Source organism: Arvicola amphibius, chromosome 6, assembly GCF_903992535.2.
Source record: "Arvicola amphibius chromosome 6, mArvAmp1.2, whole genome shotgun sequence".
Lineage (NCBI taxonomy): Eukaryota > Metazoa > Chordata > Mammalia > Rodentia > Cricetidae > Arvicola > Arvicola amphibius.
The window spans coordinates 156,797,622-156,812,519 of record NC_052052.2 but is presented as its reverse complement, the minus strand read 5'-3'; the positions used below and the strand labels follow the sequence as shown (position 1 = coordinate 156,812,519).

General features: G+C 46.4%; 1 protein-coding gene across 1 annotated transcript; it reads left to right on the top strand.

The window, feature by feature from the left end:
* The first annotated feature begins 11,320 nt into the window (after positions 1-11,320).
* Positions 11,321-14,516, top strand: LOC119817544 (procathepsin L-like). Its single transcript, XM_038334854.1, has 7 exons — positions 11,321-11,446; positions 11,691-11,813; positions 11,909-12,058; positions 12,239-12,463; positions 12,969-13,131; positions 13,924-14,032; positions 14,417-14,516. Exons 1-7 carry the CDS (start codon positions 11,321-11,323, stop codon positions 14,514-14,516), a joined length of 996 nt encoding a protein of 331 aa, XP_038190782.1.
* The last annotated feature ends 382 nt before the right edge of the window (positions 14,517-14,898 follow it).

The following is a 14,898-nucleotide window of genomic DNA, read 5'->3' as shown; positions in this document are numbered from 1 at the left end:
ATCAGATTTTGAGGTACTTGCCATCAACTAGGGTCTAAAAATATGTGAAACTTTCAGAATTTTAAAGTTTTAATTCACATATATTTCAAAGTTTAAATTATTTGCCATTCTGTGTAGCGAGATGGCACTTTGGGCTGTTCCATGGAACTGGGCCTGGGCCTTGACCCCCTTTTTGAGACATCAGTTTTGAGTTCTGACTGTCCCGTCACCTTGTAGCCAGGTCTGTCGTGACAGGATGCTTGCATATCTTCATAACCTACAGAGTCTTACAACGCAGGACCATGGGACACTGCTGTTTGCCACTTTTCTTCATAGTTATTATGATATCACGCTTAACAGACACGCGTGAGCTCAGAGACCCAGTGAGCCGGCTGTCTTGGAACTGCAGAAGAAACACAGCTTATCCTGTCCCAGGCATTTGGTGATTACAAAAAGAAAAAAAAAAACAAAAACAAACAAAAACCAGTCTTCCTGCTGGCCCTGCAGCTTCAAAAACAGTTTACCTAAAGAGTACAATTAATTTCCCCATTCTTCCCTTAAAGAATTCTTCTTCCCCTTTTCCTGTCCTTAGCTACAAAACAGCAAGCTTTGAAGCAGGTATCTGCTCTCTCTTGACCTCTGGCCGGTGAGTGAGTGGGCCCTGTGCCCTGATCATCCTGTGGCTAGGGCTTGAGGAACCACCTCTCTGGCTTTAAATCCTGCTCTAGCTGATTTTGATCACCCAAATCTCATCTTTGGTTTTTTCCTACAGACTGACCCATTCTTAAGGTCCATACAGGGCAGAGCTAAGCAGGAGGAACATCCGGTTCTTTAGAGAAAGGAGTGCTGCCCGTGATATGTGTGCTGTGAACCGCAGTCAGGTAGCGTGACATGTGACGCTGAGATCCGGTTCTGGATGTGGACACACGGCCATCCTGCTGAGTTGTAGGAGCTGATACCTGAAGGTCAGGAACAGCCAGTCAGAGGGAGGATTATGGAAGGCAGAGGGAAGAACAGGGTCAATGGGCCTGAGGAAGTGACAGTTAGCTTTGTCTATAGCAGAGAAAGACAGAGCGGTGAGTGTGCCAGGCCCAGATCCTGGTGGTGGGGGTGCAGGTGATGAGTGTTGCAGGGTGTGGTCAGAGAGGGGAGTAGCTTGCATATGTAGGGGGGAGTTTAGTGTGACCCAGGCCTGTGTGGTAGGTAGGTGTGAAGACGGCCTTACGGTGAGAACTGTGTCTGACAGTCAGGCATCAGCGTCAAGGTGCAGGGAAAGCCAGACCCTTGCTAACTGGAATCATTGACAATACTCAACTTCATATGGGGAAATAAAAACAGGATACCTAAAACAATCCTGGACAATAAAAGAACTTCCAGAGGTATCACCGTCCCTGATTTTAAGCTTTACTATAGGAATATAGTAAGAAAATATAGATGGCATTGGCATAAAAACAGACAAGTGGACCAATGGTACTGAACTGAAGACATAAATCCACACACCTATGAACACTTGGTTTTTGACAACGAAGTCAAAAGTATACAATAGATGAAGACTCTATGATGACGGTTGGGGTAGTCATCAATCTGATTACATGGGAAGGCCAGTTTAGGGACTCTTTCCACCATTGCTAGGGGTCTTAGCTGGGGTCATCCTTATGGAACATTGGGGATTTCCCTAGCACCAGGTTTCTCCCTAACCCCATAATGGCTATCAATATCTATCAAGATATCTTTCATTGCTCTCACACTCCTTCCCTCCTTCAACTCAGCCATCATGTTCCCTCATGTTCTCCTCCCCCATTCTTTCCCCTTTATTGCCCCCTCCTCCCAGTTTACCCAGGAGATCTCATCTAATTCCACTCCCCAGGGTGATCCATGTGTCTCTCTTAGGGTCTTCCTTGTTACCTAGCTTCTCTGGAGCTGGGGATTCTGATCTGGTTATCCTTTGTTTTATATCGAGCATCTTCTTATGAGTGAGTACATACCATGTTTGTCTTTCTGGGTCTGGGTTACCTCACTCAGGATGGTTTTTTTCTAGTTCCACCCATTTGCCTGCAGATTTCATGATGTCATTGTTTTTCATAGCTAAGTAGGACTCCTTTGTGCAAACGTGCTGCATTTTCATTACCCATTCTTCTGTTAAGGAGCATTTAGATTGTTTCCAGATTCTGGCTATTACAAATAACGCTACTTGATGGAACCAGATGCAGAGATCCACAACCGAACACCAGGCCAAGCTCAGGGAATCCAGTCAAAGAGAGGGAGGAGGGAATATGTGAGCAAGGGAGGTCAAGATCATGAAGGGGAAATCTACAGAGACAGCGGAACTAAGTTTTTGGGAACTCATGAACTCTAGACCAACAGCTGTGGAGCCTCCAAGGGACCGAACTAGGCCCTCTGCATGTGGGGGACAGCTGTGTAGCTTGGTCTATCTGAGAGGCCCCTGGCAGTAGGACCAGGATCTGTCTCTGGTGCATGAGCTAGCTTGCTGGAGCCCATTCCCTATGGCCATGCTCTCCCTTAATACAATGGGGAGAGGCTTGGTCCCACCTCAACTTAATGGCCAGGCTTTGTTGACTCCCCATGGGAGACCTTATCCTTTGAGAGGAGTGGATGGGAGAACTGTGGTAGAAATGTAAAAAGAAAAAAATTTAAAAACAAATTAATAAAAATTATACAATGGAAAAAGAAAGTATCTTCAACAATGGTGCTTGTCTAACTGGATGTTGGCATGTAGAAGAATGCACATAACTCCATATCTATCACCCTGCACAAAATTCAAGTCGAAGTGCATAAAAGAGTTCAACATAAATATCCAGATACACTGAAAAGGTAGAAAATAGCCTTGAATGCATTGACACAGGAGACAACTTCCCGAGCTCCAATAGTGCACACACTACAGAATGGGGAAAGATCTTCACCAACTTGACATCTGACAAAGGGTTAACTTCCAAAATATGCAAAGAACTCAAGAAACTAGAAATCAACAAACCAAGTAATACTAATTAAAAAAACAAGCTGCAAGTCAAAACAGAATTGTCAACAGAAATTCAAAGGGCCAAGAAACATTTTTTACATGGTCGACATCCTTAGCCATCAGGGAAATACAAATCAAAATGACTCTGAGATTCTATCTTACACCTATCAGAATGGCTAAAATCAAAAACACAAATGACAGCTCATGCTAAAGAAAATGTGGAGCAAGGGAAACAATGCTCCATTGTTGGTGGGAGTGTAAACTTGTACAGTCACTTTGGAAATCAATATGATGGTTTCTCAGAAAACTGGGGATCAATCTACCACAAGACCAAGTCATACCACTCTTGGGCATCTACCCATAGGATGTTCCATCTGCCACAAGGCCCCTACTCAACTCTGTTCATAGAAGCTTTGCAATAGCCAGAACATAACAACAGCCGAGATGTCTCTCAACCAAGGAACAGGTAAACAAAATGTGGTACCTTTACACAATGGAGTATTACTCAACTGTTGAAAATAATGGCATTATGATATTTGCAAGCACATGGATGAAACTGGAAAAAAATCATACTGAGTAAGAAAACCAAGACTCAGAAAGACAAAGGTATGTACTCACTCATAAGTGGATATTAGCGGTAAAGTAAAGGATAATCATGCTACAGTCCACAGACCCAGAGAGACTAGGTAACCGGGACACCCACATCTCCATGGGAAGGGAAAATAGGAGAGATTTCATGAATGGACTGGGGACTAGTAAGGATGGGAACTTGAGTGATCAGGTTGAAAGAGAATGGAGAGGGAAAGCACTGAAAGAGACTTCTAGAAGGAGGGGAGGCATTTTGGGTCAGATAAAAACTTGGCACAAGAGAATCTCCCAGGAGTCTGCAAGGATGGCTCCAGCTAAGAATCTTAACAATAGCAGATACATAGTCTGAACTGGCCATCTCTTGTGACCAGGCAAGACTTCAAGAGGATAGAGTGGGACACCAACCCAGCCACATAACATTCAACCTACAGTCTGTCCTGCCTCTGGCATGTGCTGAGGTAAAGGTGGCCTAGGGATTGAGGGAGTGGCCAACTGGTCTAGCCTAATACCCATGCCAGGAGAGTAAGCCCACCCCTGACCCTGCCTAGAGCACCAAGACCCACAGACTAGATGGCCCAGAGACCTAGGATAGAACCAAAAATGACTGTAGGAAAAATGTAATGTCAATATAATGATGCCTAATGATACTCCGATATATTCATAGATTAGTGGGTAGCCCAGTTTTCATCAGAGAGTCTTCATCCACCCACTGATGAAAACAGATGCAGATCCACAGCCAAGTATGAGATGATGCTCTGGGAATCCTGCAGAAGAGAAAAAGGATTGTAGGAGCCAGAACGGTCAAGGATACCACAAGAAACCCCACAGAATCAACTAACCTGGGCTCATAGGGACTCACAGAGACTGAACTGACAGTCAGGGAACTGGCAAGGCACTGACCTGGGCACAATATGAATAGGTTACAGTTGTGTAGCTTGGTCCTCTTGTGGGACCCCTAACAGTGGGAGCATGGGCTGTCTCTGACTCTTTTACTGACTTTTGGGATCCTACTCCTTATGCTGGGTTTCCTTGCCCAGCCTTGAGACACAGGCAGGTACTCAGTCTTACTGCACCTTGATATGCTATGTTTTGTTGATATCCATGGGAGATCTACACTTTCCTGAGCAGGAAACAGAAGAGAAGTGGATTGAGAGGTAGGAACAAACTGGGTTGAGGGGAAGGACTGGGAGGAGAAGAAGGAGGGAAAACTGTGGCTGCAATGTATAATTAATTAATTAATTAATAGAATATCAGTACTCCTATAAAGGAATGCTTGCAGTCATGAAACCATACAAGGCAATGCCACCTGCTACAGTGTAGATGGACGATAAGAGCCACATCTTGACTAATCCAGACACAAAAGACTGCATAATGTATGGAACTTTTTAGGACATGTATAGAGCAGACAAGCCCATAGAAAAAAAAGGGGGGCCGGGCGGTGGTGGCGCACGCCTTTAATCCCAGCACTCGGGAGGCAGAGGCAGGCGGATCTCTGTGAGTTCGAGACCAGCCTGGTCTACAAGAGCTAGTTCCAGGACAGGCTCCAAAGCTACAGGGAAACCCTGTCTCGAAAAACCAAAAAAAAAAAAAAAAAAAAAAAGAAAAAAAAAGGGGTAATTTTGGAAATGCAGAGGAGGGGAATTCATACTAAACGTGACCAATAAACCCGGGCCAATGTTAAGGTGCTGTAAGTGCACGGGCTCTCGATGACAGTGATGGAGGCACAGCTTAGAGAAGATCATTGATCCACAGCATACTCATGTTGAGACTTTTATGTGTTGTGTGCAGTATGACCACACACAGGTAATGATATATATATATATATATATATATATATATATATATATATATATATTACCTTATATACAAAGGACACACAAAGGCAAGATTGAAACCCATGACATCACTGCCCCTGGTGAGGAGGGTGAAGATCTTTTATGGAGACAGTCAGGTGCACACATACCTGAGCTGGGTGCTCCAGGGGAAGGACAGCCCCACCTCTGAGGACTAGTTACTCTTGGGCATGAACTTTGCTAGAGGAGAGTGCTCTGCAGTGGTACTGGTGCCGATGACGTCAGCACTGAGCAACTCTAAGACTTCAGGCCCAGTCTGAGCTCCTCACACCGGCCTCTCCTGTCACCCTCACAGAACCACAGGGACCGTGCTTCACCGACAGTGGGTCCGAATCACATGGAGGGCCCAGGGGCTGTGAGAGTGCTGATCTTAAGGGGTTCGGGAATGTGGTATTCTAGGAATTTCCCAAGAATGCACAGGACAGGCGGTGACTGGGGGCCAGCACAACAAGACTCGTTTCCATCGCAGATAAGTGGTCTTGGGAAACCAGCTGTGTGCGTGTCCCTGCAGTGGAGACTGAGATGACCCACGGGGTTACATGCCTTCGTAGTCATTAATGAATCTAACCAGCAGAGATCAGAAACACAACCAAGCTGTGGAGTCCTCACCTGTCTTCCCCCTCCCTGCCCTGAGCTCTTATTTTGCAAGTTCAACTCCGGAGGTGTGAGGGCACCAGGGGGTGTGGAATGTAAATCCCAAAGACTAGGAGATAAACAATAAAGGCCGCCAAAACCATTACCTCATTGACTACTTCTCACGTGGTACAACATTGGGTGGGGGGGAGCAACAGCACGCAGCAGGTTGGAAGTGTGTGTGTGTGTATGTGTGTGTGTGTGTGTGTGAGAGAGAGAGAGAGAGAGAGAGAGAGAGAGAGAGAGAGAGACAGAGAGAGACAGAGAGAGACAGAGACATAGAGAAAGAGACAGAAACAGAGAGTATGTGTGTCAGAGACAGAGACAGAGAAAGTATGTGTTTATGGAACAATGATAACAAAAAGAGAAATTAGAGGTCATGAATTTGAGAGGAATTAGAAAGCAGAGAAATTAGAGGAGGGAGAGGAGGACTTGATGGGAACTCAGAAACGTAAAATTCAATGTAAAGTTAAACCAAATAGGTAAATAAATGATAGGTTAAGTACGGTGCTCCATGGCATAGCAAGAAGACTTCACGAAGGACCATGACTGCACCCACAGCTGACATGGGGTCACTGCCCTGCAGTAGGGACCCTCTGAGGGAACACCCCAATAGAAGCAAGGTGGCTTTGTAGCCAAGGAGCACAGTAGGGCTTGGGACATGAAAATACCAAGAAGAAGGATCAGAAGTGAGGTGATGCTGCTGAGCACAACTGCAGGACAAGTGCTGCAGAGAGGCCAGCCAGCGGGAGCACACGCTGTCTGGGGCAGAAGGAGCGAGAGAGGGTCCTGATCAGAGAGGACTGGGAAGGAGGGTGCTCTTGCTGCAAAGGCATCCTGCTCTTGAGCTTAACTGGATGTGACAAAGAAGTGCACAGTAGGACAGCTTGAGACTGGAGTCTGATATGATTTAGGCCCCGCATCACTTCGCAGATTTTGTAAGAACCGGTGTTTTCAATGACTGATTCATACTTTCAGCTGCCTGCTTCAATGTCCTTCCCCACTTCTCCAAAAACTTAGTTTCCCAGAATAGTTTTAACTTCAGGGCCCTGTGGGGTGCAGGTGTCATAGCTTTCTCCCCTGATATGGCTGATGTTGACTTGGGGTTATTCAGTTATTTTAGAAAACCTTTTTGTTTTACGGGTACAGTTTCTGGTGTTATGAGGAGAAACAACCTCACAGCAAAGACCCCAGCCCTATGGCTCTTACCATCTTTAGGCCCCCTTTTCCCAAATGTTCCCTGGGCTTTAGCTGTGGGAGAGTTTTGTAGGTGTAGCCACTGGGACTGGACTCCACAATTCTTCATTTTGGTTGCGTGTGGTTTTCTGGAATATGTATGTATATGCGAATACATATATGCATATAAAACAATTTATGATTAGAAAAGCGTCCATGAAGTTGAGGAACAGGGAAGGGTATGCGCAAGGTTCTGGGAAGAATGGAAGTGGAGGAGGATGGTAATTAAATTACAATCTAAAAAAGAAAAGTAGAAAAAAAAAGACTAATATGTAAAGGGCACAGGCACCTGCTTGTGTAGGCAAATTTAAATGCTAGGTGGAACTTCAGGCACCAAGGTGCAAATGCCCGGGGAACACTGGGTGTGAAGGAAGCTGTGGTGAGGAATCCAGGGCTGTGCTGGAACGTGACCTCCCTGAAGCTTCTCATTCCCAAGGGAAGAGCAGCAAAGTGTGGAAGAGCAGCAAGGTGTGGAGTCAGTCCCCACCTCTGGACCTTCCGGAATAGCATTCCTTCTTCCCAGGCCTGGGCAAACCCTCGGGGTAAAGTTCAGCCAGCCTGCTTCCTGACAGCCTAGCTCAAATGAGCCCTGCAGAAGCAGCTCAGGGAAGAAACTCTGGGTGGGAGGTTAGCAGAACCTTTCTGGATGCACTGCTTTGTAGGAAATGAATCATGAATGGTTCTTCTCCTTTTTTAAAAAAAATATTTATTTATTTATTATGTATACAATATTGTGTCTGTGTGGATGCCTGCAGGCCAGAAGAGAGCATCAGACTCCATTACAGATGGTTGTGAGCCACCATGTGGTTGCTGGGAATTGAACTCAGGACCTTTGGAAGAGCAGACAATGCTCTTAACCTCTGAGCCATCTCTCTCCAGCCCTAAACTTTTTTTTCCCCACGCACGCCACAAGAGGGCGCAGGAGCTCGGGACGGACGGCCGAAAGCCGCTCTGATACAGCAGGGAATCAAACTCGGGACCTCTGGACTCGCAGGCACCACGCTTAGCCGTTGAGCAACCGCTCGGCTCTCATGAATAGTTTTGAAGACCAAGTGGGGTTGCTTATTACCCCATCAAGGGCTGAGCTGAGAAGATAAACAAAACGGGATATTTCCATAAGGAGCAGTAACTCAACTTCAGAGCCATGAGACGGACGTATATGTGAGGATTGCCCGTATTTGGTCGCAGCTCTTCAAACAGCTGGAATAGTGATTTATTCCAACATGGCTGTAATGTCGAGGGGGATACTAGCTTCATCCTGCAGCAGTCCTCAAAATCACACAGAAAACTGAGGGGCGGACACAGGACTTGGGAGAGAGCAGACACTTACAGAGAACAGATTTTCAGTTTAGGGACACAGAATAACAAACTCTGCAGCTCTACGGTGGTGGCGGCGGCAAGACCGTGTGTCCGTCCCTAATTCCAGGGATGTGCTGATGAAAGGGTCACACTTCCTGTTCCTCTTCTGTAACAATGAGAAAGTTATAGGTCTGAGTTTGTTTCTAAATGAATTATAAATAGAGTACTAAGTAGGAATAAACTTATGAAAAGAATGTCACATGACTTCATGTTTTAATAAAAAAAAAATCTCAGAACAGACTTAGCAAAGGTTTTTTGAGAAAGATCACAGCGACGTTTCACTAAAACTTATCTCTACAATGTACTTCAGGTGAGGGATGAGAGTGGAGAAGAGCTGGGATTATGTTCCTTAGTGGGTCAGCGACGAGAGCTTCCATCTGCACACTGTAGACTTGCAGTGTTTCCTCACCCACAAGATGTCCAAAGGAAACCCCAAGACAGAGACTGAGGGACCACAGCGTAGGCTCAGATCTGCCCTTCAAGCAGACCCTAAATCCTGATGACTTCCCTGTTCTTCACCTGGGTGTGTGCAGAGACCTCACAACTTTTTATTTTCTGTTTTTTTTTTTTTTTTTTTTTTTTTTTTTTGAGGCAGGGTTTCTCTGGAGTTGTGGAGCCTGTCCTAGAACTAGCTCTTTGTACACCAGGCTGGCCTTGAACTCAGAGATCCTCTTGCTTCAGCCTCCCAAGTGACAGAATTAAAGGCATGTGCTACCACCGCCCAGTTTAAGACCTGACATCTTTTGCTGTAGCTAAAGATGTGAGACAAGAAAGACTCCAGAAAGAGCAGACAGGATGGAATGAGGTACCAGAGCCCCGAGTCTCAGAACACACTTCACCCCAGTCCATTCCTAGGTTTGCTTTGACTATCCCCTCCCTGTTTAGGGATTGACTTCCCCTAAAGATTCTTAGAAACCCAGCTGCCATCCTTCCTGACCCTGAGGAGAATAAGGCCAGAGTCTGCAACCACCTGGAGACCCAGCTTAGCTGTGGAATCAAGGGGAGACACTCGGCTAGAATATAATTGCTCATGGGGCAGCATTGACAATGAATTTAACCAAAATCTCTCCTTCTAAAGGAAAAGTAGGATTATGATGGAAATCCACCCAGAGCTAGCTAGGCCCTTCTGTCCTGAGCCGAGGGCCAAGCCCTGTGGAAGCACTTTGCCTGTTGGCACTCGACTCACACATTCTGCTTTCCTGGAGTAGAGACCCACTGCTCCTTCCCCGCAGCCCATACCCAGCGCCTCAGGACAGGGTGGAAATCAATGTCAGCATCAGTGTGAGCCTGCGGTCCCACAGCCTGGAGGTCAGCCCAATTGCCCACCCAGTCAATTGCAGGGAGGGGTACCTGGGCAGGGATACTGTCCTGGAGCCACAGATTTGGGATTTAAAGCCTGGATCCACCTGCAGCTGGGACAGAGCCTGGGATCTCAGCAACCTCGGAAGACCTGAGACTGTGAAGAACACCTGCCCAGCGGTGGACATCCCAGGTGAGCCCCATAGCTCTCCCAAGGCAGTCTGGGAACTGACCCTGGAGGAGCACCCTAGAGACTCCTTGCTGTACCAGGCAGCTGCCTCAGGAATGGGAATATCAGCTTAACCTTAACAGTCCTGGTGTGGGAATGTGGAGTAGGGTGGAGGGGGATCCTGGGGCGTCCCCAGATCTTCAGGAGCTCAGGTGTGTGCCAAGTCTCCCTAACGTGACATCAGGCAAACTTTTCCCTCTGAGTGAGCAGAGCCTAGTAGATTGCCAGTGGTTACATAGGTACAGGAAGTACCAATTGTCCTCTATTTAAGCTGTCCCAAAAGAGATCACCATTCTCATGTAAATGCAAAAAGGACAATCCTCTGGGCTCATTGGGCATGTGCCCAAGGAATAGCATGTGGCATGAGTCTGCTGGCATGGCCCTTTCTGAAGAGTCCCTCATAAAGCCGAAACCTGGCATTCGTCTACCCTTGCGTCCCCACTGAGTAGGTGGCTACAGCAACCTGTACTCACGCGCGGGGCCCTCTTCGTTGAGAAAGTGAAGGGGAATTCTGAAGGCTCTTCCCAGTGGTGGGGCAGACAGATTCCTACCTGTCGTCCTTCCAAGACTCTCTAGAGAAGACATTCCAGAAACATTTCAGAAGGGAGAGTGGGCAAGGCATAGTTGACTCCTGGTGTATACCGGCCAAGAAAAGATGCCTTGTGACCCCACCCAAGTCTTGCAGATCTCATTGTATGTAACGGGGTCACATTGTGCTTAAGTTGTGCTTAGCATAGGATACCTCAATATCCAGGTAACAAAACCTGGGCCAACTATGTCTTAAGTAGTTGCTTTAACCTTCTGAACCTTGGATGCATCCAGACCCTATGGTGATCTAAATGCACAGTAGACACACACACACACACACACACACGCACACGCACACGCACACACACACACACACACACATACACACATTCACACACACACACACAGTCCAAACCCTGGCGCTCTGGGCAGCTGCTCTGCATGTTGTTAGAATCAGGGAATGTTTTTGCTCATCTGTGTTTTAAGCTAGGCTCATTCTCAGCTATATCAACAGTCATTAAGATAGTTAAAATAATTTTATTCTTCCCTAGTGGCCTTAACATCTGTAGAAATAAGAGTTGACTGAAGAATTTCTGAGCTCATAGTCTCATTTCTTCTCCATCTCTAGGTACTGGAAGCATGAGTCCTCTTTTCTTCCTGGCCACTCTTTGCTTGGGGGTGGTCTCAGCAATTCCAATGCACGATCCCAGTTTGGATGCCGAATGGCATGAATGGAAGACAAGACATGGGAAAACATACAGCATGGTTGGTACCATAAAAACTACCAGGGGCAACGCAGAGACAATGGTCCTGGCTGTGTCAAGTGTATAGAGAGTTTACGCAGTGAAAGCCAGTTTCTTCAGGGCATGACCACTGTTGACATGGGGACAGGATTGTGGCTTCCAGGGGTGTACGGCCTCCCTGGGTTCCCACCACCGGTAGCAGCAGGTCCACGAGGGACCGAGGAGTGGGCATACAGTAGAATGACCACACGCTGTATTGATTCCAGCACGAAGAAGGACAGAAGAGAGCCGTGTGGGAGGACAACAGAAGGGTGATTGAGATGCACAACGAGGACTATGCCAAGGGAGTGCATGACTTCAGCATGGAGATGAACGCCTTCGGGGACTTGGTGAGTACGCATGGACAACAGAACGGGGATCTCCTCTCTTCAGCTCTTCGTAAGCCATCTCTCCTTTGCAATGATTTCTTTACCCTTTCTTGAAGACCAATACGGAATTCAGGGAATTGATGACTGGCTTTCAAAGCATGGGATCCAAGGAGGTGGAGGATTTGTTCCAGGAGCCTCTGCTAGGCGATGTCCCCAAGTTTGTGGACTGGAGAGATCATGGCTATGTGACTCCTGTGAAAAACCAGGTAGGGCATGTTGTATTGCTAGGTGTCAGTGTCCACCAGCACGTCAAAGAAATGCCATCCTTGTCTTGCTGACTATTGGGGCAGCATGCAGTTCACTGATCGTGAAATTATTGTTTCAGGGAATTGCTGTCAAACACATCTATGTTAATTTTGTAGGTGACAGCTTTCTTTCTTTTCTAGGGTCAGTGTGGTGCTTGTTGGGCATTTAGTGCCACTGGTTCCCTAGAAGGACAGATGTTCCGGAAAACAGGCAGACTGGTTTCCCTGAGTGAGCAGAACCTCGTGGACTGCTCCTGGTCCTACGGGAGCAGCGGCTGTGATGGTGGCCTGATGGAGCACGCCTTCCAGTATGTGAAGGACAACAGAGGCCTGGACACAAGGGCATCTTACGCATATGAAGCGCGGGTAAGTACAAATCCTAAGATGTTGTCTTTCCTGATCAAGTTTACAAAGCAGAAAAATTGCAAAGTTAACCTACTGTCCTCGGATCTTGTTTCCATGGTAGAATCCATCCTATTAAACCCCAAGCGCCGCAGTTCAAGCGTCAGCCTGTGCATGCTGGTCTGATTCCACGACTTCTATGTAGCTGTCTCCACTTGTGTTCCCATGGAGTACATGCAAACCCTTCCACAGATAGATCAGATTTCTCAGCTTTGGATAGCTAGTATCTATAGGAATACATGGCATGTCATTGAAGAGGTGGGGTGTTGTTGAAGACTCGAAGGCTAGCTCATCCAGTCACCGAAATCTACCAGCTTTCAGGTCCTGAAATGCTTATGTTTTATAAGCGTATAGACGTGGAGATCACCTGTGTGGGTGACAGCGGAGCCGAGTGGAGTTTTGACTCGGGGTCCCCAGGAGGTGGATGGCAATAACCATGACTTTTTTTTTTTACCTTTGTCTTTCAAAGAACGGACCCTGCAGGTATAATCCTAAGTATTCCGCAGCTAACGTCACAGGCTATGTGAAAATCCCAGTGAGTGAGGCAGCCCTACTGAATGCCGTGGCAACGGTGGGGCCCATCTCTGTGGGAATTGATTCCCATCACTATTCCTTCAGGTTCTATAGTGGAGGTAAGTGTTCTTCCTTCCAGTAATCAGGGGAATGTGTCTCCAACACAGGCCATGAGTTTGACTTGTTGGTATATAACATCTGATGTAAATATTCTGAACGGGAGAAATATTTATGCTGTTTCCATAGAACATTATTTAAACACAATTCCACAAGCATACAAACATATGTATAGATATCCATTTTCTTAATTAGCAAATTGGGTTTTATGTGTCTTAATTTTCTTTTCTTTTCTTTTCTTTCTTTCTTTCTTTCTTTCTTTCTTTCTTTCTTTCTTTCTTTCTTTAGTTTTGGTTTTGTTTTTGTTTTTTCAAGGCAGGGTTTCTTTGTACCTTTGGAGCCTGTCCTGGAACTCACTCTGTAGACTAGGCTGGCCTTGAACTCAGAGATTTGCCTGCCTCTGCCTCCCAAGTACTGGGATTAAAGGCATGCACCACTACCGCCCAGCAGGTCTTAATTTTATTGAATTTTCTGTAGTTACTGAATCTTTAAGATTTTAAATAGATAGTTCAGTCTCAAGGGTCCTTCTTGATTCCTGTATTTTGTATTTTCATGTGGTTTCTATGGACTGACACACTTACAACCATTCAAGCAAGTATTTTCCCTGAGGACTTATGTGAACCTTTTTCTGTTATGCTACCTAAAAGAGTTTGTGCCCCAAGCCTTGCTAACACAGGATCACTCCCACCTGTATGATATTGAACCAAAATTAGAAATCCTCCCATTAATGTGGGTGACAGCAGTCACAGAGGGATTACTGGAGCCTCTCATTTGGCCTTGATTTTGTCTCTCAGGCATGTATTATGAGTCACGCTGTAGCAGCAGTGATCTGGATCACGCCGTCCTGGTGGTTGGCTATGGTGAAGAATCAGATGGCAAGAAATACTGGCTGGTCAAGAACAGGTATAAATAACCAAAGAGCATTTATGTTGAAAACACTAAAGGAAAGTACTGTTGGTCAGATAGCACTTGGGTGCAGGTGTTAGCAATTTACCCCACGTATTTTAAATACAGACGTTTTGGGGTGCTTGTAACGATAAGACTCTACCATGGTTTGGGGAGTGTGAAGATGGAATTTGAATGCATTTCTGGTTCTGAGCTAAATGTGGGTGGGAAGATGCCCTGTCCTATCGCTGCTGTGGTTCACAGTCTCGAGTGACCAAGAGTTGACCCTTCTCCCATCCTGTCTGTTAAGTGTGGCCTCTGTCTCTGTTTCATGGGAGTTAATGCCATGAAGCCTCTGTGCTGTGTTCTTTCCTCCTAATGGCGAACATGCTCTTCTTCCAGCTGGGGCGCAGGTTGGGGCATGAACGGCTACATAAAGATGGCCCGAGACCGCAACAACAACTGTGGAATTGCAACGTATGCCATCTACCCCACTGTGTGAGCTGCTGGGCAGCAACAAGGAAGAAATGGGAATGGCACAGAGGATGGGGGCTCCCCCTTCCTGGACCAGCCTCTGCTCTCGGGAGTGACACCTGAGTCACTGCGGATCCACACTCGATGTGACTTCTGGGACAGTTTTCTCCAGTCAAATGTGACTGCCTCTCTGCTACTGTGAGCAGATTTGCATTAATAAGTTATGAAATTTCGATTTTTTTACAAGATGGACACAGTTCTTATAAAACCTACGTTTAGAAGATAGATGGGGCTTCCTCCAGTCTTTGTTGCTATAGTTTCTCTTAGTCACATGTACGATTCAGTAGCACAGAGGAGGTGGCAGTGGTGTTTAGGGCAAAGGATGGGTGACTTTTCATCAGGTAATATTG